Consider the following 25,624-nt stretch of genomic DNA (forward strand, 5'->3'; position numbering starts at 1 on the left):
CTGGTCTTGAACTCCTGAGCTCAAGCAATCCACCCACCTCAGCCTTCCGAAGTACTGGGATTACAGATTATAGGCATGAGCCCTGCACCTGGCAATCCTCACTATTTTAATCAAACCGATAATATCTAAATTTGTAGAGCAAATTACTTATTAAATACCCATGTCCTAGTTAAAAATAATGAAATAGTCCTTGTTAAAAATAATACATTCCAGGTCAGGCACGGTGGCTCATGCCTGTAATCCCAGCACTTTGGGAGGCCGAGGCGGGCAGATCACGAGGTCAGGAGATCAAAACCATCCTGGCTAACACGGTGAAACCCCGTCTATACTAAAAACACAAAAAATTAGCCAGACGTGGTGGCGGGCACCTGTAGTCCCAGCTACTTGGGAGGCTGAGGCAGAAGAATGGCGTGAACCCGGGAGGCGGAGCTTGCAGTGAGCCGAGATCGCACCACTGCACTCCAGCCTGGGTGACAGAGCGAGACTCCATCTCAAAAAAAAAAAAATAATAATAATACATTCCAAAAGTGACCCACATTTTAAACATATTTTGTTAAAAATATAAGAAATTCCTACTTTTTAAGTTTCCAAATGAAATAGCTCAAGCCCATTCATGATTATTAGCCAACACAGAAAGTCTGATGTAATACAGTGATGGGTGAAAGAGTATTAAGAAAGCAAGGGTTAATTTCACATTTAACTATGCTTACAAAAATACAATCTGACTTAAATGCCCAAATGATTCAAGTCAGCTATATTTCCCCAGAAAAGAACTGTTGTTATCTAAAGGATATGATGATCCCCATGGACTCATGACTGACTGTGAACAGATTTTACAAATCTTAAAAATAAAAAGTAGTAAACAGCTGCCAAGCAACTGATGTTGCTAAAAAAGAATGCTCTGAATTACTTGTCTCTGTGACAGTATGAAATATTACAACTGTAATACTCAAGCCAAAAATACTTAACTTGAATTGAATCAAGCTTCCAGATATAACTTCCAAGTTACAGGAAATAAAAGTAAGAGAGAATCAAATGAAATGATAGCATAAAGAGTCAGACAAATTCAGAAAGTTGGACTTACTAGAGAACAACTGGCCTGGTCTTTTCCATGACTTTATTACCATGAGGAAAAGCAGGGAGTGGAGGGGAGCAATGTTCTAGAGCTAGATCAAAAGATGTTGACATTTTCTGTACTTTGAGCAGGCTAGTTGTGAAAGACACTTTTCAGAAAAATGGGAAAATCTGATTACAGACTGGATTATTAGATGGTATTAAGGATTAGGTATGATAAAGACATGATGGTTATACAGAAAATTGCCTTTAGAGATTCTTGCTTATACATTTAGAAATGAAATGTGACAGCTGCAATTGACTTTAAGAAAAAACTAGGACTGAAAAAATAATTGTTGGCACTGAAGTCGTGGACATATATATGGTATTCATTAAGATTCTCTAGTTTTGGCCGGGTGCAGTGGCTCACGCATGTAATCCCAGCACTTTGAGAGGCCAAGGCAGGTGGATTACAAGGTCAGGAGTTCAAGACCAACCTGGCTAAGATGGTGAAACCCTGTCTCTACTAAAAATACAAAAATTACCCAGGCGTGATGGTGGGTGCCTATAATCCCAGCTACTAGGGAGGCTGAGGCAGGGAACTGCTTGAATCTGTGAGGCAGAGGTTGCAGTGAGCCGAGATTGCGCCACTGCACTCCAGCCTGGGAAACAAAGCGAGACTCCACCTCAAAGAAAAAAAAAAAAAAGTTTTTCTAGTTTTTTTGTATGTTTAAAATGTTTCATTACAAAAAGTTTAAAAAGTTAGCCAGGGATAATAAAAGTAAAAACAATTCTGTTGAAGACTATATAATTGGGAAAAAAAATTTATATTGCTGACACCATACAACTAAGGGAGTTAATGAGAACAAAATCTATATTCTTATGAAAAGAAAAAAAACAAGAAATTGATAAGCATTTAATAAACTGAGTTTCAAAACTCAACTTCTCAGCACAGAGTTAGGCCAATTTTCTCCCCATGATAGTGGTTAACTATACAACTGATTATCAAGGCTAAATTTTTTTCAACATAATTTGAGAAAAAACACTCAAGTTCTCGAAAGATTTCCTTTAAAAGGAATTGAGCTGGTAGTGGAAGTGTATACATTAGCAACTCTTTCCTTGAAAATAATCCATTCAAACTAGAAAGTTAACGAAGTCAATTATAATAACCTATAATATCACACCCTTTTCCCACTCTCCATCACATACACTAAATGATAATGTTATATTTTGGTATATATCTTATCTTTATTGGTAAATACATGCACACACATTTTTTAAAATTATAAGTACACTATACAATAGTGTTTATAATAATGGGGGAAGGAAAGGTCAGAGTCAGAAGATTTAGCCAATAAAAAAATTCTAGTTGTTTGAAAAATTCAGCTGTCTAATCATGACAAATTTTTCCATAAAGTTATCACACAAAAAAAACACAGAAAGCAGTATTTCTTTATAGAGAAGTCAATTAGATCAAAATACTTTGCAAGCTAGATAGTAAATAATTTTAATTACAGAGAATGCTTTCAGAGCATAACAGGATTTAACAAATAATACATATACACGTATGATTTTAGTCAATACAATTAGATCAAAATATTTTCTAGTGCCTATAAATTTTGTCTGGCTGGGCGTGGTGGCTCATGCCTGTAATCCCAGCACTTCGGGAGGCCGAAGCGGCTGGATCACGAGGTCAGGAGATCAAGACCATCCTGGCTTACACAGTAAAACCCTGTCTCTACTAAAAATACAAAACATTAGGCGGGCGTGGGGGCGGGTGCCTGTAGTCCCAGCTACTGAGGAGGCAGGGCAGAAGAATCTCATGAACCTGGAAGGTGGACGTAGGGGTTTTCCCTGCAGTGAGCCAAGATCACACCACTGTACTCCAGCCTGGGCAACAGAGTAAGACTCTGTCTCAAAAATAAATAAATAAATAAATAATTAATTCTGTCAAAAGCACTTCAACAGAGTGAGGTTAGAAATTATATTCAGAGGCCACGCATGGGCTCAAGCCTGTAATCCCAGCACTTTGGAAGGCTGAGATGGGAGGATCACTTCAGGTCTGGAGTTCGAGACCAACCTGGTCAACATAGTGAAACCCCATCTCTACTGAAAATGCAAAAAGTCGGCCGGGCATGGTGGCACATGCCTGTAATCCCAGCTACTCTGGGGACTGAGGCAGGAGAACTGCTTGAACAAAGGAGGCAGAGGTTGCAGTGAGCCAAGATGGCATCACTGCACTACAACCTGGCAACAGAGTGAGACTCCATCTCAAAATAAAAAAATCATATTCAGAACTGTAAAAATTAAACAGAATTTTCTTTGTAGTTTTTATATCTGAAGTTAATGATTGCTGAAAATACTCTAAATTTTATAGAAAAAAATGTTCTCATTCATTTCTCTAGAGTTTATATGTTTCAAAATATGCTGTTCATACAGGATCAAAATCACTTGAGGAATTTTAAAAACTTCAGATGTTCAGGTCACATTCTTAGATTTGGGCTGATGATGGGGTCTAGGTATCTGAATCTTAAAGAAGCTCCACAGGTGACTCTGTCGTATATTCAGAATTCAGAAACACTGGGCTAAGGGATTTCTTTTTTGCAGCAGTAAGTGAAAAAATGAAAAACCTCACATACCTATGCTTTAAGAGCCAATTTTATTAGGCAAATTGTGAAAAAGAAAGAAAATATTCTCTTCATAATACTAAATAAAAAGCTTCACCTTCATCTGTGACCTAGTAGAAGCAACACGTCTTCGAATAAAATAAAAAAATACACATGCCATATATAATTCAAATACCACTCTTTGAATTACAGTAAAATACATTTACATAGTACCTGATTTAAACATTACTTGTGACATCAAGAGATCATGTAAAGTGCTGATATTGTCCCAGCCTGGTAGAAAGACCAGTATCGCACCATCCTATATGAAGGGGAAATAACCATTACATAGGATCACATCAACAAAATGCAGTAAACAGTAAAATTGTGTGCACACTGAAGTCTTCATTAAAATTATACTAGCTCAGGATAATTTTCGTTAATAATTAAAAGTATATAAGCTTTTTTTTTTTTTTTAAATTATTGTTTTTGAGACAGAGTCTTGCTCTGTCACCCAGGCTGGAGTACAATGGCATGATCTTGGATCACTGCAGCATCTGCCTCCTGGGTTCAAGTGATTCTCATGCTCAGCCTCCCAAGTAGCTGGGATTACAGGCCTGTGTCACCACGCCCAGCTAATCTTTGTAGTTTTAGTAGAGATACGGTTTTGCCATGTTGGCCAGGCTGGTCTCGAACTGGCCTCAAGTGATCCACCTGCCTCGGCCTCCCAGAGTGCTGGATTACAGGCATGAGCCACCGCATCCAGCTAAGCTCACTTTTAAAAAATGAGATTTATAATCCATATATTTGTTTAGTCTTCTCTTCAAACAGGTCAAATGCCTAAATCTTTTGCTACTATGAGATGATTTGTAGTATCAAAAGTAATTTCTTCCAGTCTATTTCATAAGCATTTAAGAAAATTGTATTTTTCATGGCCTTGATACATTAATAAAATTAAAATTATGTTAACTGAAGAAAGAAAAATAAAACTAACCTCTTCTTCCAAAACAATGTATCGGATAAGGGCAACAATCAAATTCAGATCAACTTTATCATCATCCATCATTTCTATAACATCTACAGTACTTGCTGAATACCTATCAAAGTTAAACACAAAGTCACGAAATACTTAATCAAGTTTTCTGTTAACTTGCTATAAAAGCTTAAAATTAACTCAATCTGCAAATGGAGGAACATAATCTACAGATCGGAGAGAATTACTGGGGTAATAGTGCTTAAAAGTCAAATCAGCACAATATTTAGCTCAAATAAGAGACTCACAATGCTCTCCTTTAAGTATGTACAGATTCAAGAAGATGCCCCCAGCCCCTGGCTTTTTGTTTTAGTTATTTAGCCACTGATTTCTCACCTTCAGACAAAATAAACTTACCTTCTTCGCAGTTCCCTTACATAATCTGGCCAACGTTCTTTATATATTGCTTCTTTTTCTTCTTTTTCTTGTCTATTTACATGCCCTTGCATGAAACCCCTCTTAAACTGGGATCTGTGTTCTTTTTGTTCTGGAACATACCTAAAATAAAAACATTCTTGAATATCTTCACCTTTTTGAAACTCTAGTTTTAGCTAAAATCTGTGATATTTTATATTTAGGATTTTCAAAAAGGATTCTAAAGAACATTTTCATTATGCTTTCAAGTGAATGCTAGCTAAAATATCAGTTTGTGTTCATTAACTTATAAAACCTGATATTTTAGATAAAAATCATTCTTCTCTATTGAAGTATATAAACCTATAGACCATTTTTAGTAGTCAAAATTTCAAAAAAAGACCAAAGTACGTAACTTTTACCTTCAATTTTAAGTTTGCTTTAGAACAAAAGTTAACATTAATGTAAGTCCAAACCTGACTACACATAAGAATCCAATCCCTCAGACAGCTTGTAAAATACAGACTCCTAAATCCCATCCCTGATGATTTGGATTTGGTAGGTATGCCTTGGGTCTGTTAATCTAAGAATTTTAATTAGGGCCCGCAGGAGATTCAGATAGTATATCCAGATCTACAGACCTATGCTAGAGAACTATTTAATTCTGCTCAGTCACACAGTTGTAGCTAATGGCAGATCCAGAATCAGTATTCAAGTCTCTTATATGCCAATCGAGTGCTGTACTATGTTCTACTACCACGCTGTAGTAACTGCTAAAACCACCGAGGGCACGTCTGGACAATAATTCTACCTATCATTGTCAGTTCTGCGAGGCACGAGGTGGGAAAAGACAAAAATGAACCTACACTTTAACCCCAAGGCGTCTCTGAGCTCAACTAGAGGACAGCATCTATATGGAATGGGGGAGGGGTTGGAGCATGGACTCCCAAGTCAGAATTAATATCTTTGCTCTGCTACTGACTAGCTGTGTGACCTTAGAAAAGGCATTAAACATCTGGCCTTTAGTTAACTTATTTGAGAGATTAATGTTTGTAACAGTACTGGTATGAGATTTTTAAAGATGTGATAAAGTAAAAAAAAAAAGTGATAAAGCCTCATGTATAGCAGACACCCAGAAAGTGTTAATCCCCTCCCCTATTCAGTACCTGTGACCCAGAATTCCCCTAAGTCTTCGATACATACAGAGGCACCTACTTGAGGTACGGCAACCTGAGACACAGATTGGTCCTAGTCAGCAGGATGGACCCACAGTTGGCTCCCTTCCCAGAAATTGCAAAACAGAGGTAACCTTCAATCCTCCCACCTCCAATCACAACCCTCCATATCACCTTGCCCTGCTCTTGTTCTGGTCATTGTATTTTCTTTGCTACCTCCTTGCTGTGCAGCTCTTCTTCTGGGAAGGGGACAGCCGGGAGCTTCTGATGAAAATCTCTAACCAAGGACTACCCTCATTCAACTCTCCTCTTAGAGCTGATGAGCAAATGCACAGATACCATCTTTTTGCTTCAAGAGACTGCTTGGCTACAATTCCATATGCATTCCCTGACATCCAGGGAGCTTAAGAAAGCAAGTTTCCATCAGGTGCCTTCAGATTATTGATCCTCAAAACTTTGTTTTCACTGTTGCCAAGCAGTTGCCTATTACTTTCCTGGCAAGCAACTGCTAAATGTGCCATGATAGGATGTGGGACACATGGCAAAAAGTGGAAATGAAGAGGGAGTGTACAGAAAATTTATGGCCACTGATGATAAAATCAGGACATGTAAGACCATTACATGCTGTCTCTCTGAGGCTTTTAGTATGTTCTACCTTCTCTGATATATACATTTCCCTCTTTCCTACTTTGACTTCCACTGCTTTCCTAACTTGCCCAGTCTCTACCTAATATATATAATCTAATTTCCAATATACTCTTCACTTCCCTTAGACTTTATATATAATAGCTCATGTGTCTCCCTGTCCACAAATAAATTCTGAGAGCATATACCAAGTCTCTCCTTGCTTAATGCTCAGACCCTAGCACAGTGCAAGGCATACAGTAAAGCTTAATAAATACTTGTGAAATAAATGTCTGGTCAAAACTCAGCAGATTTTTCTTCATGTAAAAATGGTTTGCTCTCACCTTCCACTCTCACTTCCTGGTTTTCTTAAGAGAACTTTAGAGTTTTGAAAAATCTCATCCCAAGTGTTTCTACATCTATCACCCAATCCCCTTTTTTTTGAAACACGGTCTCCCTTTGTCACCTAGGCTGGAGTGCAGTGGTGTGATCTCCACTCACTGCAATCTCCGCCTTCCAGGCTCAAGAAATCCTCCCACCTCAGCTTCCTGAGTAGCTGGGACTATAAGCGCATGGCACCACACCCAGCTGATTTTTGTATTTTTTGTAGAGACGGGGTTTCACCACATTGCCCAGACTGGTCTTGAACTGCTGGGCTCAAGCGATTGCCCCGCCTCTGCCTGCCAAAGCACTGGGATTACAGACATGAGCCACCATGCCTGGCTACCCTTTTTCTCATTCAGATTTACCGTAGGTCAAGCACTGTGCTATGTACTAGTTACTAAAATAAGACAAAATCCTGGACCCCAAAAAGTTTGAAATCTAGTGCAAGAGGCAAATATAGAGATACACTATACAACAAATAACATAAGGGTTATAAGAGATACGATACAAGTGGTATAGGAATACAGATGAGAAAGAACTAAAGGTCGGGCGTGGTGGCTCACACCTGCAATCCCAGCACTTTGGGAGGCCGAGGTGGGCGGATCATGAGGTCAAGAGATCGAGACCATCCTGGCCAACATGGTGAAACCCCATCTCTACTAAAATGCAAAAATTAGCTAGGCATGGTGGCGTGCGCCCGTAGTCACAGCTACTCGTGAGGCTGAGGCAGAAGAATTGCTTGAACCTGGGAGGCGGAGGTTGCAGTGAGCAGAGATCACGCCACTGCACTCCAGCGTGGCGACAGAGAGAGACTGTCTCAAAAAAAAAAGAAAGAATTCAAGTCTGTGAGAGGTATTAGGGAAGGCTTAACGAGCAATGAAGCTGGGATTTTTCTTATATAATCAATAGTTTACACATGAAAGGATGGAGAAGATGGCATATAAAGGTCTAAGAGGAAGAAAAACGTGACAGTGCAAATTCATGAATGAGAGGGCATGGCATGCTAAATACACCATTATGGAATGGTATACTTAGCACAAGCAGGCCACAGGACACATGACTGGGAAATGAGGCTAGAAAAGAAGATGAGGACACACTGTAAAGGGCCTTGGAATGACCAGCTAAGGAATTTGAACCTGATCCTATGGGGCTGTGCTTCTCAGCCTTTTTCCCATCAAAGAATACAAATACGATTCTATACAAGCTCCTGGAGAAGTCTGCTAGCAGCAAAAGGCCAGTGGTCAGAATGCTGAGGGAATCAGTAACTTGGGCATACCAGTTGAGGTGCTCTGTTATAGCCATGGCAAACCAAAAAAGGTTCTTAACAGTTTGTTAAAGAGATATCACATATGCAAGGAGCTTGCCCAGGAGAAGAAAGCTCACATGAACAAATTGTTTTTAGGAAAATATATGGCAGCAATGCTAAGAGTGAAGAACATAGTACCAAAAGAGTAACTATTGCATTAGCACAGGGGAGATAATAAGGACCTTAGCAAAGAAATAAAAATGAGAAGGCATGTTCAAGAAGAAAGTTTCCAGAGTTTGTGTGTGTTTGAAGGCAGTACAAAATGACTTGGATTAACTTGGTTACTCAGTGTGTAAAACAGTTGCCATACCCTGGTACATAACTGCCTGATACACACTAACTTTTGATTTATAGGTCAGAAAACTAAGTGGAGGATAATCATTAACCATTATAAAGTATGCTGGGCAAGACACCTTGTTTTATTTTTTTGGCGGGAGAATATAAGATAATGATTTAGGCTTGAGAAATGTTAGGTTCAAGGCATCTGTGGTACTAGAATACTACTGAGTAGAAAGCCAGTTCAAAGATCAGGAGAAGCTTCAGTTCTGAAGCTATACTACTGAAAGCTTTGAAAATATAGAACTACAGTCAGGGATATAAACAGGTTTGCACAGTGAAAACATAAATGATTGAGAAGACTGGGATAAATTATATTTAAAGGTTGGGCAACGGAAGCCAACAAGGGAAAGTGAAAATCAGGCAGGAGAGCCAGCAAAAGGGCTCAAACACTAAAGACAAAGGTTCCCAAACTTTGCTGCCCAGGGATCTTCAAAAAACACTGACGCCAGCCAGGCGTGGTGGCTCACACCTGTAATCCCAGGACTTTGGGATGCTGAGGCAGGCAGATCACTTGAGGTCAGGAGTTTGAGACCAGCCTGGCCAACATGGTGAATCCAGTTTCTACTAAAAATGCAAAACTTAGCTGGGCATGGTGGCACACGCCTGTAATCCCAGTTACTTGGGAGGCTGAGGTGGGAGAATCACTTCAACCTGGAAGGCGGAGGTTGCCGTGAGCAGAGATCGCTCCACTGCACTCTAGGCTGGGCGACAGAGAGAGACTCTGTCTCAATTAAAAAAAACCACTGATGCCTGGCTACTACCTCAGACATTGTAATGTAATTTAGGTAGGGAGTATAAATCAGGCATCTGGATTTTACAAAGCCCCAGGTAATTTTAGTGTGCAGCCAAGTGTGGCTAATTCCCAGAAAAATGTTTTACAAGGAAGTAATCAATGGTGGGTTTCTGAGACTAAAGTTTGACATGAGAAAAGTGATATGTTAGTACTTTTTAATATTTTTTATTTCCTAATGTTTACTTACCTTATTTTTTCAATTACATCTTCCAAAAGATATTCCATAACCGGAAAGGTAAAACCAGGTATATGTATCATTGGACAGTTACCTATTACGGCAGACAAAATATAAGCATAAATTTGTACTCAAATGTTAAAAACATTAATATACCGTAAATAGGACAATGACTCTATTACTTACTATTAATTCCAGAAAATGGTCCTGTAGCTTTTACAGTTCTACCCTATTTTTCCACATCTACTTTAATAAAAAACAGCAGTCTAGTCTTCACTCAATACCATTTTACTGCTACCAAACTGTACACACATCTCACAGTTCTACAAAATAACACAGAATATCAAAGAATAGAGTTTTAAGTTGAACTCAAAATCCATTAGTTAGAAGTCTATTTTCTCTTCATCACTAACCCAGATGGTACCATAATAGAATATCCAGAATATCAAAGTTTTACTGAATTCTAGATAAGCATTACTACTTGTAGCACCCGGAATTAGCAAACAAAGGTAATCAAAACAAAACCTAAACAAATAGATTGTTACTATTTCAAAATTACTAATAAAAAAATCACTTCAGAAGTGTTATTTAAATGCTCTTTACATTTCATAACAAGCGAAACAAGCAGTACACACTACAAAAAGCAAACATCACATCAGAGGTCAAAATACCTGAGCAGGTATCACTGCTCTACCCATGATGTGCATACATTTGAGCAAGGTACTCAATGTTAGTTCTAGAAGTCTCATTTAAAAATAACAATAATAACACCTACCCCAACTAATCTTACATGGTTTTCAGTATTAACTGGGATGTATTTTAAAGGACTTTTAAAAAGCTGATGACAAGAACATTTATTAAACATAAATATATTGCATTGTAATTCCCTCCCTTTCCCCCTCCTTCCTTCACAAGTATAAGCAGGAAAGACAGTGGGGATTAATTTTAAAAGAATGTGCTTTGCAGCTGGTCCAACCTAGGTTCAGCTTGGGAAAGCTACTTAACTGCTCTGAGGCTGCTTTCTCATCTGTAAAAATGTGAATGATAATAGTACCTACCTCATAAAGTATTATAAAGACTAAGGAAGACAAAGTGGCAAATATACTACCTGGAACATTGAAGGTGTTCCATAAGTGGTCACTAGCAGTATTAGCAGCAAACTGCCACCCTAACCTGTGATAAAAGCCACAGAAAAATGACAGAAAGAAGTTTATAAAATTATGCAAATCTGTGGTTTGACTTCAATGATGCCATCTTAATTGTGTGGTGGTAGCAACAAGAAGCTACCTGTCCTCACTATGAGAGATGATGCCACCATTTAAAAATACACCCAATTGTCTAATCCATGAAACTGCAGGGTAGAATAATATTAAAATAAAATTAATAGCTAAACATTCATTTTGACTACTCTTTACCTAGTACCATATTAATTTTTTTAATTAAGTGGTTTTCTAGTACATTTTCTAATGTAATAACTATACATTTTACTCACCAAAATATTCTGAAAACTTTTCCGCATTCAATGTTGCACTCATCAATATTACTTTCAAGTCAGATCGAAAATTGAGAAGATCTTTAACAACAGTCATTAAAACATCTGACTGCAGATTTCTTTCATGGATTTCATCAAGTACGATATGACTAACACTGGACAAATACCTAAGGCAGAAGTGTGAAGTACAAAATTTTAAAACCATTTTTCTTTAACAACTAGTAAAATCCAATTTAATAATTACATCTTTTGATAATACTTATATTTCCTTAACTGAAACATACTCACGGGTCTGACTGGAGCCACTGAAGGATGATTCCTGTTGTACAGTATAAGATAGAACCCTGTTTCCTTGGCAACCGACTGTGAATGAAAGACATGAATTAATAAGTCTTGGTTTTCTCTTCTAATAATTAACTACCACAAAGGTTTATATCTTCAATTTTAGAAATGCTTTCAGTTTTAATGAAAATCTTCATACTTAATTTTTTAGTTATAAGAACACCTACCACAATGGGGTAATATGAAATACTTCAAGTTCATTATACGTTATCTTTGTTGTCATTGATACAATGTTAATCTCTTTTAAAAGATATGACCATTGACATTCAGACAACAACTGAATTACTCATGAGGACTAAATATTTGGTTCGTAATTGGAAAGCTCATTTGAAAAGGCAAATGTGTCAGGCATGGTGGCTCAGACCTGTAATCCCAACACTTTGAAGCCGAGATGGGAGGGTTGCTTGAGCCCAGGAGCTCAAGACCAGCCTGGGCAACACAGTGAGATCCAGGCTCAAAAAGTAAAAAAATTAGCCAGTCGTGGTGGTGTGCGCCGGTAGTCCCAGCTACTTGAGAGGCTGAGGTGGGAGGACTGCTTCAGCACAGGAGTCTTAGGCTGCAGTGAGTTGACTGCACCACTGCACTTCAGCCAGAGCAACAGAGTGAGAACCTATCTCTAAAAAACATTAAGTAAATTAAAACATAAAAAGGCAAATGCAGTCCTAAGCTCCAGAAAAGGACCAAGTATGTACCGCACAGTGGAGTTGGATAGGGGGTTAAGATACCAAAATCAATAAAAAGTCAGTCAGAAGTGTGTGGATGTGGTACTGAAAGGTATAGAACACAATCTTTTCAGAGACAGTAATGGTCTACTAATCTATGTCCAGGAAAAATGATTATTTTTCTAATCATTCCAAATATAAAAGTACCATTTAAAAAAGGCAATCCAAGTCTGATGTGGGGTTAAAAGATAAATTTGTGGCAGCAAGCCATCTATGCTGCAGTTACTTTAAATGGTAATTGTAATAGTAATAACCATCATAAAAATGGGGAAAATATCCTTTCTTTTGAATCTCCAGCTTCAAAGTTTCACTAAAATCTGCCTGTATATAAGAAGTGAACATTTCTTACCTCTGGAGACGAATTTGATATCCAGTACTATTACCATTGCCACAAGATTCTGCCCTTTCTGCAGCTACTCTTTCGGCAACCTTTAATTCAAATAAAATATAAAGAGAATATAATTTCCTTTAGAACAAACATCCTGAATGTCCATGAAAATCTAGGACTGTTGAAAAATTGTTCTTCAGATTTCTAAATGAGTTAAAAAAATAGATATTAAAATCTGAGGTATCTAAAACAGTGTGTGCCTCTCTTAAGAGCTGTTTATGTTTATTTTTCATTTCTTCTTATAAAGTCTTTTAAGGCCAAGTTCTCTCATCACTAGTTTCAAAGTGCTTTTCTATAGCATCCTCTCATTAATTTATACTTTTTTGGTCTTTTCTAAGAGTTGTAAATCAAGATCTAAACTTGTAGAAGTTATGTGTAATTTGAAAGTAATTACATATTGATACTCTTCCCTTGTGTTTTTGTTTGTGATAGGGACTGGTGCTGAATTTCTAGTTCTTGGTCATGTTTTGAAAGTTATGATTGCCAAAAATAAGATTTGGAAAGACGAAATGTTATAATCTAATACTGATTTGTATAACTAAAAGTAACCAACAGTTATTCTGTGACAGAACAGTAATAAGGGATTAGAAATAGAAAATGGCATAATTTCTAAGAAATAATACTTCAGAAGTAAAACTTTCCAATAAGTATATCTAGTATACACTGACAGACCACATTAACCTGTCTACTCAAATTCCAACAGATGGTGGAAAAAAGAAGAGAAAAATTACCTACTTAGCATTTCTTCCTACTATCAGCATATACAGTAACTGCTATATATTAGTGAAAATATTTAAGTCTAGCTACAAAACTGTGTTACGACAAAAGTGGTTTATTTTTCACCATTCTGTAATTTTATGCAATTTCCTGGAATATAGTCCCCATAAAAGGGTGAAGACTACCTGAAACTGAAACTACTAGAAGATAAAACCTAGGGAAAAACTCTTTTGGACATTGGTCTAGGCAAAGAATTTATGACGAAGACTTCAAAAGCACAGGCAACAAAAATAAAAATAGACAAATGGGAATTAACTAAGAAGTTTCTACACAACAATAATCAACAGAGTAAACAGATAATTTCCAGAACGGAAGAAAATATGTGCAAACTATTCATCCAGCAGTGGACAAATACCCAGTATATACAAGAAACTCAAATAACAACAATGAAAGACAAATCATCCCCTTAAAAGGAGGGCAAAAGACAAGAACAGACATTTTTCAAAAGAAGATATACAAATGGCTAACAGGTATATGAAAAATGCACATCATCACTAATCATCAGAGAAATGCAAATTAAAACCACAATGAGATATCATTTTACCCCAGTCAAAATGGCTACTATTAAAGAGTCAAAAAATAATAGATCTTGGCCAGGACATGGATAAAAGAGAACTCTTACATACTGTTGGTAGGAATGTAAATTAGTACAGCCTCTATAGAAAACAGTATGGAGACATCTCAAAGAACTAAAAATAGAGCTATCATTTGATCCAGCAATCCCACTACTGGGTTTCTACCCAAAGGAAAAGAAATCAATGTATCAAAAAAAAAAAAAAACCTGCCTTCCATGTTTATCACAGTACTATTCATAACAGTAAAGATACGGAATCAATCTAAGTGCTCATCAGTGGATGACTGGATAAGGAAAATGTGGTGTATATATACACCACAATGGAATACTATTTAGCTGTAAGAGTGAAATCATGTCAAAATAGACACAGAAAGACAAAAATATCATATTTCACATAAGTGGGTGCTAAAAACCAGGTATATGTGGACACAGTGTGGAATGACAAATGATGGAGACTCAGAAGAGAAGACAGGAGGGGGAGAGATGATGAGAAATTACTTAATGGGTACAATGTATAGGATGTGGGTGATGGACACCCTAGAAGCTCTCACTTAACCACTACACAACCTATGCATGTAACAAAATTGCACTTGTATCTCATAAATTTACACACTTCTTTTTAAAAAGGGGTGAAGTCTACTGCTCTTTATAGTACGTCTTAGAAACCAAAGCTTAAAACATATACTGTATTTACTGCCAAATGCTGTCGTAATTGGTAATGTTTTTAACCACAGATTCTATATTAAATGACTTAGACATGTGATAAACAGCACTGTCATAAAACCAAAGACAAACACAAATCTTTATAATTTATACACAGAACTATATAGCATAAATAAATTCACTATGCACACTGAAATATGACAAGAAACCCCAGACACCTTTAAAAAATATATAACTCACATATTTAACTAGGTCATCTAACTAAAAACGATGATGACAACAAAATCAATGTACAGGCTGAGTATTCCTTAGCCAAAATGATCAGGACCAGAAGTGTTTCTGGTTTCTATTTTGGAATATTTGCATTATACTTGCCCTTGTTAAACATCCCAAATCTGAAAATCCAAAATGTGAAATGCTCTAGTGAGCATTTCCATGTTGGTACTCAAATAGTTATGGATTTGGGAGCATTCTGGATTTCGTATAGTCAACCTGAACTAACGGTTACTTATAAACTGTTACTTAAGTATGCCTTCCCAAAATTTTGGACTTGACAAACCAGAAACAATACCTTATTTTTCCTCATAAATTTCCTCTTACTGAGTAGCTGCATTCAAAAATGACTGACTATGGCCGGACACAGAGGCTTATGCCTGTAATCCCAGCACTCTGGGAAGCTGAAGTGGGCAGATCGCTTGAGCCCAGTAGTTCGAGACCAGCATGGGCAACATGGCAAAACCCCATCTCTACAAAAAATACAAATATTATCCAGGTATGGTAGCACATGCCTATAGTACCACCTACTTGGGGGGCTGAGGCAGGAGGATCACTTGAACCCTAGAGGTTGAGGCTGCACTGAGCCGTGTTATCACCACTGCACTCCAGCTTAAGTGACAAAGTAAGACCCTGTCTCAAAAAATAAATAAATAAAATAAATCACTGACTACAGAAATGCAGCTTAAAAAAAAAAACAACAAGGTTTCCCACTTTCATCACCATTCAGTGTATTTACATACTCAAAAAATGACAGAAGTAAAAAAAATATTAAATAAACCAAGTAGTAAAATTTAAAGAATCAAATGATGGAGATTATTTGAAGCTTGTAATCAATTCTATAAATATTTTATCTATTTCATTCTTGTGAATACGTACTGAAATTTGCCTAGATATAAAGTTTATCTTGAATTCATAAATATCTATTATCTGTTGAGAGAGGTTACTCAATTTTTTGGGCTTTATTATTAAACATGTTAAGCAAATATTTGCTTTCATAGTCACCAATCCTAAGCCTAATTAAGAATCACTCCACACCTTCAGAATCAGTAGGTTCTAGCAAGATTACTTTTAAAAAGACATTTTTAATAAGTTAAGAGATTACTTACTGAAATGGCACTAATTCTTCTTGGCTGAGTACAAACTATCCTGCAAGCAGATCCTTTTCCTCTTTCAATGTAGTTATCCAAAATGAACTGAGTAACTTGAGTGGTTTTGCCACAACCAGTTTCACCACTTACTACTGTTACCTGATGGTTATCAATTAAATTTACCAATTCCTATTTCAAAAGGGAAAATAAAGAATATCACATGTTGACTAAGTCTGAAAAAAGATATTAATCAAAATTCGACCAAACTGAAGATAGTTATATTTAACAATAACTTAACTTTAACAATAACTTAACAATAACAATAACAATGCTTTCTAAATTTTGCCATATCCAATACTGGCAGTTTGGATACCTGGATCTACCAACCACAAGAGATAAGTGCACCAAATTATAAAGAACAAAGCCAAAGCACTGTTAAAGAAAAACATATTGACATAAACAAGAGAGACAGCTTATAACTTCCATGGAGAAGAATTAAAATAATGTTGATATGTGGGGCTACTGAGTATAGAAGCAAACTCCTGGCCTAAACAACTATTGAGGACATTACAAATTTATATCATAATTCATAAATATGGTTTTGTCTGCAGAACAAGTTTGTATGCCATTTTAGGAGCAAGGAAAAGAATACTGTATTTTAAAATTACTTCCTTTCAAATAATTAAAATAAAGTCATTAAATATCTAAACCAAAGCTATCTAGAAAACCTCATATTTTGGGAAGACATTCTTCTTCAAAATTGTATATATTAATATTTTTAATAATAATATTCACTGTATAAACAAAGTCATCTTACTACCTCAAAGGGATGTTAGGGGTTATTTTCATGTATAAAACAATTTAACCTGAAAACCTACCTTTTAAAAATTCCCCACTTAGGCCGGGCATGGTGGCTCACGCCTATAATCCCAGCACTTTGGGAGGCTGAAGTAGGCGGATCATGAGGTCAGGAGATCGAGACCATCCTGGCCAACATGGTGAAACCCCATCTCTACTAAAAACACAAAAATTAGCTGGGCGTGGTGGCGGGTGCCTGTAACCCCTGCTACCCGGGAAGCTGAGGCAGGAGGATCGCTTGAACCCAGGAGTTGGAGGTTGCAGCAAGCCGAGATTGCGCCACTGCACTCCAGCCTGGTGACAGAGCAAGACTCCCTCTCAAAAAAAAAAAATATATATATATATATATATTCCCCACTTATTCTAACACATTATACATACATAGATGTGTATATATCAGAAAAAGTTTTAAGTTTGAACACTGAAATTATAGCTGCTAAATACTGAGAAGTGAAATGTGATTCATCCAATCAGAAATTTATTTACTGGAAGTCTTTAGAATGTCAGGTACTGTTCTGAGTCAAGAGTCACAGAGTGAAGAAAACAAATCCTATCCTCAAGAACTTACACTGGCCTGGGAAGGGAAGACAAACAGATGTCAGGTGGTAACAAGTGCTATGAAAAATAAAAAATAAAGTAAAATAAAATAAAATAAGGTTGGGAAAACAGAGAAGGATGAGAGATCCTATTATTCTACATAGGGTAATCATATTTTAAGATACAGTGTAATAAGTAACTGTATTTTTAGTAGTACTTTTTTTGTACATTGATTTTAATTAATACATTAATTTGTACATTATTTTTAACTGAAGTGTTTGGTCTTGACTTAACTGCAAGGTATTTATCCAAAGTAACTTATAGGAGGAAATTTTACTTTTTAAATTTCAAAGATTTCAATTATGAACAAAAACAGGAGAAAACATCAGGAAAATTGTTTATGAACCTTTTTTTCCTTTTTGTCCTTAATTCAAAAGAATAAAATTAACTTCCAGTACTATCCTGTAAAAGAAAGTTCATTAATTTACATTTTTTCTTGATACAGAGCTTTAAAAAAAAATTGTGTATTTAATTTGCAAATCAAATTAAATAGTGGAAAAAAGCACTTTACCTTTTGCATTCCATACGAAGGCAGCTTTTCTCTGAAATGCTGAAATTTAAAAAAAGTTTTAAATTTTCACAGAAGATATGTAATCAAATTATAATCATGGTGTTTAGGACACGTCACAGAGTAAATTCGCTAGAATCCGAAAGTATTTTTATTATCTTATGGCTTGTGTAAAAACATTATAAAGAATAATTTACCGATTCCTTATATGTCTGAAACATTCAAAACCAGAACTCCATTACATCCAGCAAAATAGAGACAATGTTTTAAAGTCAGTGGCAGTAAAATGAAATCGGATCTGTCCTCTAACAGCATTCTAATGATTGCTAAATTACTTTCACTATTTTTCAATATGTTTTATATATTCATCTTAGATTTGATTTCTATATTATGTTTTTCCCACCCAACAGTGCACTATTTATTAATACATTAGGTACTGGAGCAGATTCAAAAATTTCAGGATATACTTGCCTTTGAGTGTAAGAGAAAACTTAAAACAAGTAATATCTGCAGTCAGAAAATCTGGTACTGCCATTTTAGAGCTGTGATCTCAGTCAAGTCAAACTTAAAGTATGATTGCCTCAAAGATTTTATCTCATAGGGTTGCCACAAGATCTAAATGAAAAACCTTTATATAAAAAGCAAATACTAGTTTCTGACACATATAAGCTACTCAATGAATTTCAAATGTGTTAAATTACAATTAGAATACTACAAAAGGAATGACTATTTTTCCGATATTTATGTGACAATTTCTTTCTAATTCTGAAAACTTTTATTGAACTCTATATCCATATTACATAAAAACATTTAAGAAGCAGTACTGTAGTTTACATTCAACTGGGTACATATAATGTAAAAAAAAAACTTCAGTGGCATAAAAATAAAGTCAGCTTTAACAAACACCCTTTATTAAAATGGAAAAAACTGGCCGGGTGTGGTGGCTCACACCTGTAATCCCAGCACTTTGGGAAGCCGAGGCAGGCAGATCATGAGGTCAGGAGTTTGAGACCAGCCTGGCCAGCATGGTGAAATCCCGTCTCTACTAAAAATACAAAAAGTTAGCTGGGCATAGTTGTGCACGCCTGTAGTCCCAGCTACTTGGGAGGTTAAGGCAGGAGAATTGGTGGAGGTTGCGATGAGCCAACATCATGCCACTGCACTCCAGCCTGGGTGACAGAGCAAGACTCCATCTCAAAAAAAAAAAGGAAATAATTAAAATATATATGTATATATATAATGAAATAAAGAACTGTTTTTGGTAATCTAGTATTATATTATTGCCATGTTTGTTATGGTCAGGTAATTCTTACCAATACCATAAAAATAACAGTCAATGTGAAGACTGAAATGAATTCTAGTGATTTAAAATAACAAAAGCTACTGCACTCATCTTACCTTGTAATAACTTACTTATCTTGTAATAATTTTTAATTATCTAAAAACTATTTTTTAATGACATAAGTATTAACACCCCGGGTAGTCAAATGTTACCATCTTAACACATAATTATACACAAGCTATCCCACTGCATTTCAAACTGGCATTAATCATATTTGCTTTATACATGTAAATGCCACTGGAAAGAGAGGTATAGTCCAATATTCTTTCCCAAGGCAGCCAAAGTCTCTATTTTGTTAACTTTTGACCATAACCAAGATGTGAGATAATTCAACTATAAGCTCTCTGAGGACAGGAAATATCTTATTACTCTTCAAAAACAGTAATAAGCATAACTGGCTGGTGTGGTTCACTCCCATAATTACAGAATTTGGGGGGGTAGAGGTAGGAGGATTGCTTGAGCCCAGGAGTTCAAGACCAGCCTGGGCAACAAAGCAAAACCCTGTCTCTACAAAAAATACAAAAATTAACCAGGCATACTGGCACATGCCTGTAGTCCCAGCTAGTCAGCAGGCTAAGGTGGGAGGATCACTTGAGCCCAGGAGGTCGAGGCTGCAGTGAGCCATGATGGCACCACTGTACTCTAGCCTGGGTGACAGAGTGAGACCCTGTCTTAAATCTATATACACATACATGCACACATATATAGCACAGTAACTGGCATCCAGTAAGTAGAAAATTAATGTTTATTAAAGAACATAAAGAAAAAATATTGCACATGCTAAAAATGATTAAAAAGCTGAGTTCTTAAACACAGCTGAATTTTAGATCTGATTCTATTATGAGCTATGCAACCTTAGGTAGGTCACTTAAATCTTTTTTCTCATCTACAACCGACATGTAGTCTCTTATTCAAGGTTGTTGAGAAGCTTAAATAATGTAGTACACATGAAGCATTTATGACAACATATGGGAAATAGGAAGACCACCAACTTTTTAAACGTTTTACACATTTCTTTCTTTCTCTGAACTAGATCAATCACCCATCTTTAGTATATGAGTTCTGTCCACCATATACAGCAAAGAGAAAGACACTAATTCCCCTTGTTAAGGCTGTTAAAGCAGCTCTTCTCAACCAGAAGATTCTGAATTAATTCATCCTGAAATTTCCTCCATTTTCAAATCACATTTTTACCCAACAGGCATCAAAGAGCTACACAATTTGGCCCTGGACAACCTCAGCTTATCTATTCTAATACAGAAATCCAACTTTCATCAGTAATAGTCAATGGATCCTTTCTTTCCTATTAAGGAAATTCAGCTTTCATCAGTGAGCCAAGGGATCCTTTCTTTCCTATAGGAGGTGCTATATCCTTCCTTTATCAAAGACAGCAGTACGTATTTACATATTAAAGACACGGCCCTCAGAGTTTCCTCAGTAATTTCTCTTAAAAATATACATACATACATGCGACCACTTTATTACATCTCTAGAACACCCACAAATCACACGATTTTATGTTTTAACTGAAAGGGACCTTAAAATATCTTGCCTAGCATAGAAAGAAAATATCAGAATTCAGGAGATCTCAGGTGTTGTGACAGTCCTGTATTTAAAATGTTAGTGAACACATCACGTCACATAATTTTTGAAATATTTAATTTTATCATCTATAAAAAGAAGGAGATGTATAAGTAATCTGGAACAAGCTTTACAATTTTAACTGCCTTTACTGCACATGGCACCTCACTAAACTGGCCTAGAAAAGCTGAAGAGTAAGTTTTTTTTCCATTGGCACTAGCATTTCTCAAACATTTCTTCTCACCACATACGCTTCTGTGGATAAGATACTGTAGGTTATGTGTAACTTCCATTCCCACTGCTTTTCTCTACCATTCGAAAAGAAAGTAATTCCCACAGAGGATGTCTTGTTGAGGATCTCACTGATCTATGCCATGCAGCTACCTCTAACCATACATACATTTTTATCAAGTGTAAGAAAAAAATGACAAAATATTTTTTGACATCTTTCTACTACCTGCATTTCAATATACCGAAGGTCATTTTTTTTCTTTTGTAAATCTTCCAATAATTTTTGGTCTAAAGTTCCATCTGGTTCATTTTCTTGCAAGAGATACTCAGAATCTCGGTCAATATATGATCTGTTCCTGATTCTAAACTTTTTTTTTTCTTGGTTTATCAACTTCTTTTCCTGGATGTCAAGTTTCTTCTCTGAGCGTGGTGTGTTCTTAGTAGAAACTTCAGTACCGTATCTGCTTTGACAAAATAAGAAAGGAAGAAAGGTCAGATGAAGAGCCACTCAAACCCTGGAACAAAACAAAACAAAACAAAACAATACGCTGTTGAAATATTTCAAAGTCATTCAAATCCAAAGCTTTTCTTAGTACAGTAATTATGAAAATATACTTAGATTCTTATAATAAATTCAAATTTTTCTTCCCTTTAAACAGATATTGCCAGATTAAGTTATTCCTTGTGGTAGTTAAAAATAAAAATCCACACAATAGTCATTTCTTCACTGCGGTTACTTACAGTGTTTCTCTTTTTCTGGTTTTCTCGAACTTGTTTTATGTCACAACATCTTTTTTTCTTGCCACCCTTTCTGAGCTACAAATAGGATGCTACAATACACAGTCCTTGAAATACTTGTACTAATTTTTCCTCTAAATGATACAGTTCTTGTAATCTTTCTAAAACAGTAGCAATTTCACTTCTTGCAGATCTCCCAGACAGAATAATTTCATAAACACAAAGAGGACAGGTAGAGAGAAAAATAACAACTTAATACAGCTTATATCCAGATACACTATTATTCATACCATTTAGCTCTCCTATGGAAACATGCCATCTAAATTTTTAAGAGTCATTTTCTAAATCTGTTTAATCTACATAAGAAAAAAAGTATGTCAAGGTTAAAATTCACTTATCGAAGAAAATAAAGATGTTATTTTTATTATTAAAATGTTACTCTTTGCCTATTCTTTAAAAAAATATTTCTTGTCGTACCCATGATCCTCAGGAGCAAACCAGGATATTTGTGCTTCCGACTCTTTATCATTCTTCCCTTGAACAGAATTCAGTAACTGTACAATTTGTTCTTCTCGTCGTTCATCCATGTGTACTACAGCTCTCTAGTTTGTGCAAAGAAAAAAGCATCTTTGTCAACATAAGAAAGCATATGCAAAAATTATTTGATACTAAAGAAAATAAAGGCTATGTAATATATGTTCAACAAATACATATAAAAGAAAGTTATCCACGCGTGTCCTCTAGCCCAATCCCCCCCTTCCTAGACCTAATTAATTAATGTTAAAATTTTGGTACATATCCTTCTAGACCTTTTCCAACAAGCATTTATAAAATTAGCCCTAATATGATTGGCAAAGAAAGCTCATTTATGTCTCTTCCTACAACTCTAGTTCTCTTACCCCCAACCCTCACATACTAATTATTATGAATTTCTCCTTATCTTAAAATTTCAAAGTTATTAAAACTCAAATGGTTTACGAAAAAAGTTGAAAACTGGAAATAGTTTGGTTGTAATGAACATTTGAAAGTTCTTACACTAAACAGAAGAATACATTGGTACGTAAGGCTGAGCTCAGAAGGAGTAAATAAAATTCATCAGTACTCATAAGGTGATCCAATGTGGCAAATGACACAGTTGCTTCAAAGAATGAGAATAAAACACAACAGACTGGACAAAGATAAAGGTCCTTGGTGAACTATGAAACTGCAGAAACTTTACGCATCTAAGAAATGTCCAAGGTGAAAAAAAAAAAAGACAATGAATGCCAAAACCCAATTCTTTGGAGACTTTTATATTTAGATATAGTAAGTTGAAAAGTTGAAAAACAGATTCTTCAAAATTTATGGGACTACAAACCTTAGGTTCTAACATGCATATAAATCCGCAGGCAAAAGGAAACACGCGGAGTGGTGAAAATTAATGTGTTAGGTTAAACAACCAAAGGAGGAGGAAGGTAAAAGTATAAATGAAAACAGTCAAAAATCGAAAGAAAGAAACCACAGGACTTAATGACTATTTGGTGGAAGTTGGGGAGAGACAAAAAGGAAGAAAGAATCAAAGACAACTGTTTTCAAATTCAAGGGTGGATCCTGAGAGCAGCAGTAAGATGAATCATTAGGAGGAGGCTGCTCTGTGTTACTGTACATTTTTGTGTACATGTGGTGGTGATGGAGGTCAAAATAGGATGCTAAGTTTGTATTTTAGGCAATTAAGAACAATGATGAAATTTCCCGACTTGTAATAATGATTAGGTAGATGAATATATGGAAATTGATCTCTGAGAGGTTTTGTTTTCAGAGTTACGATAGAAATTTTGGAGTGTTCTGAAAAGTTAAAATCACAGAGACACAGGAATTCTTTTAATTTACAAATAATACCACCTCCAAAGATGAGGACAGATGGTTGACGAAGTCTGGCATTTACGGGGCCAAGGCAAGAAAATAAGTCAGAGGAATAATCAAGAGAACAAACAAAAGACTAGGAGCACACAGTGACAAACCACTCCTATGAAGTGAAGACAGGTGTTAAAAAAGGACTCACAAGTATAAAATGGACGTAACTAAGGCAGAGAACTGAAAAAATTACTATTGTATCCAACAACTAGGCAGTTGGGAATGATCTTCAAGGTATTTCGGTTTTTGAGGTTTGGTTTTGATTTTTGGGGAGAAAAAAGGGAAGCAGGAGCTAGGGTAAGGAGACTGATGAAAGCAGACAGCAATGTGTAAAATACTGTAAAATCTAGAGCAATAGATTTCAATTGTTTTTTTTTCATAGCAATCCACAGTAAAACTAATGACCCAGTACACACATATACAAGTAAGTAATCTCACAAAATACTTTCCTTACTCTGTACAGTGCAACTCTTATCTTCTCTTCACTGTATTCTATCCCAATTAAACAAACACCAAAATAGCTGGTCATAACAAAGTTTAACATAAAGTTTGAAAACCCAGGGTGGGTGGAGGAGTACGTGTCCCAGGAGAACAAGACATATGCATGTTTAAGACAAGAGACAGGGTTTTATAAGACATTCTAATTCTAATCAGTATTACATGCTTTGTGAAAGCTCAAATAAGTTTACATGGGTAGGAGGATAACCTAATGTAATAAAAATAAGAAATCAGTGATAAAACAACAAACCTGAAGAAGCAAAGTAAATGAACTATATGTTACCTCCTTTTTTGAAGTGAAAATGAGTGGCTAATTTCAGTTGTCAGGATATAAAATGTCTCTACTAAAAGTCCTCTTAAGCTTTCTTGATGTATCTGTTTAGTTAGAATATAACCTATATCTGCTATTCCTACAGTTCTCACTTTTCCATGTTAACTCATTACTCTGTATTTTGTTTAGTAAACAATTTCCTAGATTGACATTTCACAATACATTGCCCACCTCCTGCCCATAACAGCACAAAAGATTATTCTAATTTTATGAGATTTCACACCCCCAGGAAAGGTGAATTACTGGATAACAGCCTACAGAAAATAAACAGATCTACACAATCTTTCAGTCCAAACTATCACAACAAAATTCGTTTTCATTAAAAAGTCAACATCCGTTGGGGGACTTTAAGACACCTTACACAATGCATATGTACCAAGTAAGCATCTACTAATCAACAAGGAATTCGCTGAATTGTAGTACACCCAGTGGTTAACAATGGGTAGATCTTTCTGCAAGTATACAAACAGGAAAGATGACCAAAGTATTAAATAAGTCAGTTGTGTAGTAGGATCTTGTTTTCATTACTATTAATTTGAAAAGAGGTTATTCACTCTCCATATCCTATACTTTTTGCAGTGTCTCTACCAGATATAATTCTAGCACATGGTATATGCCCCAGAGAAGTCTGTCAATGGAAGGAATGAACGGCTGAATCTTTAACAATGAACATGCATGATTAGCCCTTGAAAATATAATTTACACTGTAAATAAAAACATTTGTATTTTTAATGATGTTCTCCCTACAATGAGTTTCTGGATGCTGCAGGTAGCAGAGAACGTACCTTAATTCCAAACTTAGATCTTGCCTTTTTGTAGGCTGCCTCTCTCCCCCTCAACAACCTTCTTCTAGTTCTACCATGCTTCACTTTATTTCACTCCT

The 25,624-nt window shown here is 36.0% G+C and overlaps 1 protein-coding gene across 2 annotated transcripts in view; it reads right to left on the bottom strand.

Moving 5' to 3' along the window:
* Nucleotides 1–25,624, bottom strand: part of DHX36 (DEAH-box helicase 36) — a 50,995-nt gene that overhangs the window by 20,043 nt on the left and 5,328 nt on the right. Inside the window, exons 2-12 of one of the 2 annotated variants that reach the window (XM_054479942.2) lie at nucleotides 22,497–22,621; nucleotides 21,508–21,742; nucleotides 18,131–18,169; nucleotides 16,183–16,353; nucleotides 12,748–12,827; nucleotides 11,623–11,697; nucleotides 11,335–11,501; nucleotides 9,855–9,936; nucleotides 5,050–5,190; nucleotides 4,654–4,756; nucleotides 3,894–3,981 (exon numbers count right to left, since the gene is read on the bottom strand). In XM_054479942.2, coding sequence (XP_054335917.1) covers nucleotides 3,894–3,981; nucleotides 4,654–4,756; nucleotides 5,050–5,190; nucleotides 9,855–9,936; nucleotides 11,335–11,501; nucleotides 11,623–11,697; nucleotides 12,748–12,827; nucleotides 16,183–16,353; nucleotides 18,131–18,169; nucleotides 21,508–21,742; nucleotides 22,497–22,621 — 1,306 coding nt within the window. Of the gene's footprint in view, nucleotides 1–3,893; nucleotides 3,982–4,653; nucleotides 4,757–5,049; nucleotides 5,191–9,854; nucleotides 9,937–11,334; nucleotides 11,502–11,622; nucleotides 11,698–12,747; nucleotides 12,828–16,182; nucleotides 16,354–18,130; nucleotides 18,170–21,507; nucleotides 21,746–22,496; nucleotides 22,622–25,624 lie in introns of both variants that reach the window. The other variant, XM_063662372.1, reaches the window with a different exon arrangement.

The sequence above is a fragment of the Pongo pygmaeus genome, chromosome 2 (genome assembly GCF_028885625.2).
Source record: "Pongo pygmaeus isolate AG05252 chromosome 2, NHGRI_mPonPyg2-v2.0_pri, whole genome shotgun sequence".
Taxonomy (NCBI): Eukaryota; Metazoa; Chordata; class Mammalia; order Primates; family Hominidae; genus Pongo; species Pongo pygmaeus.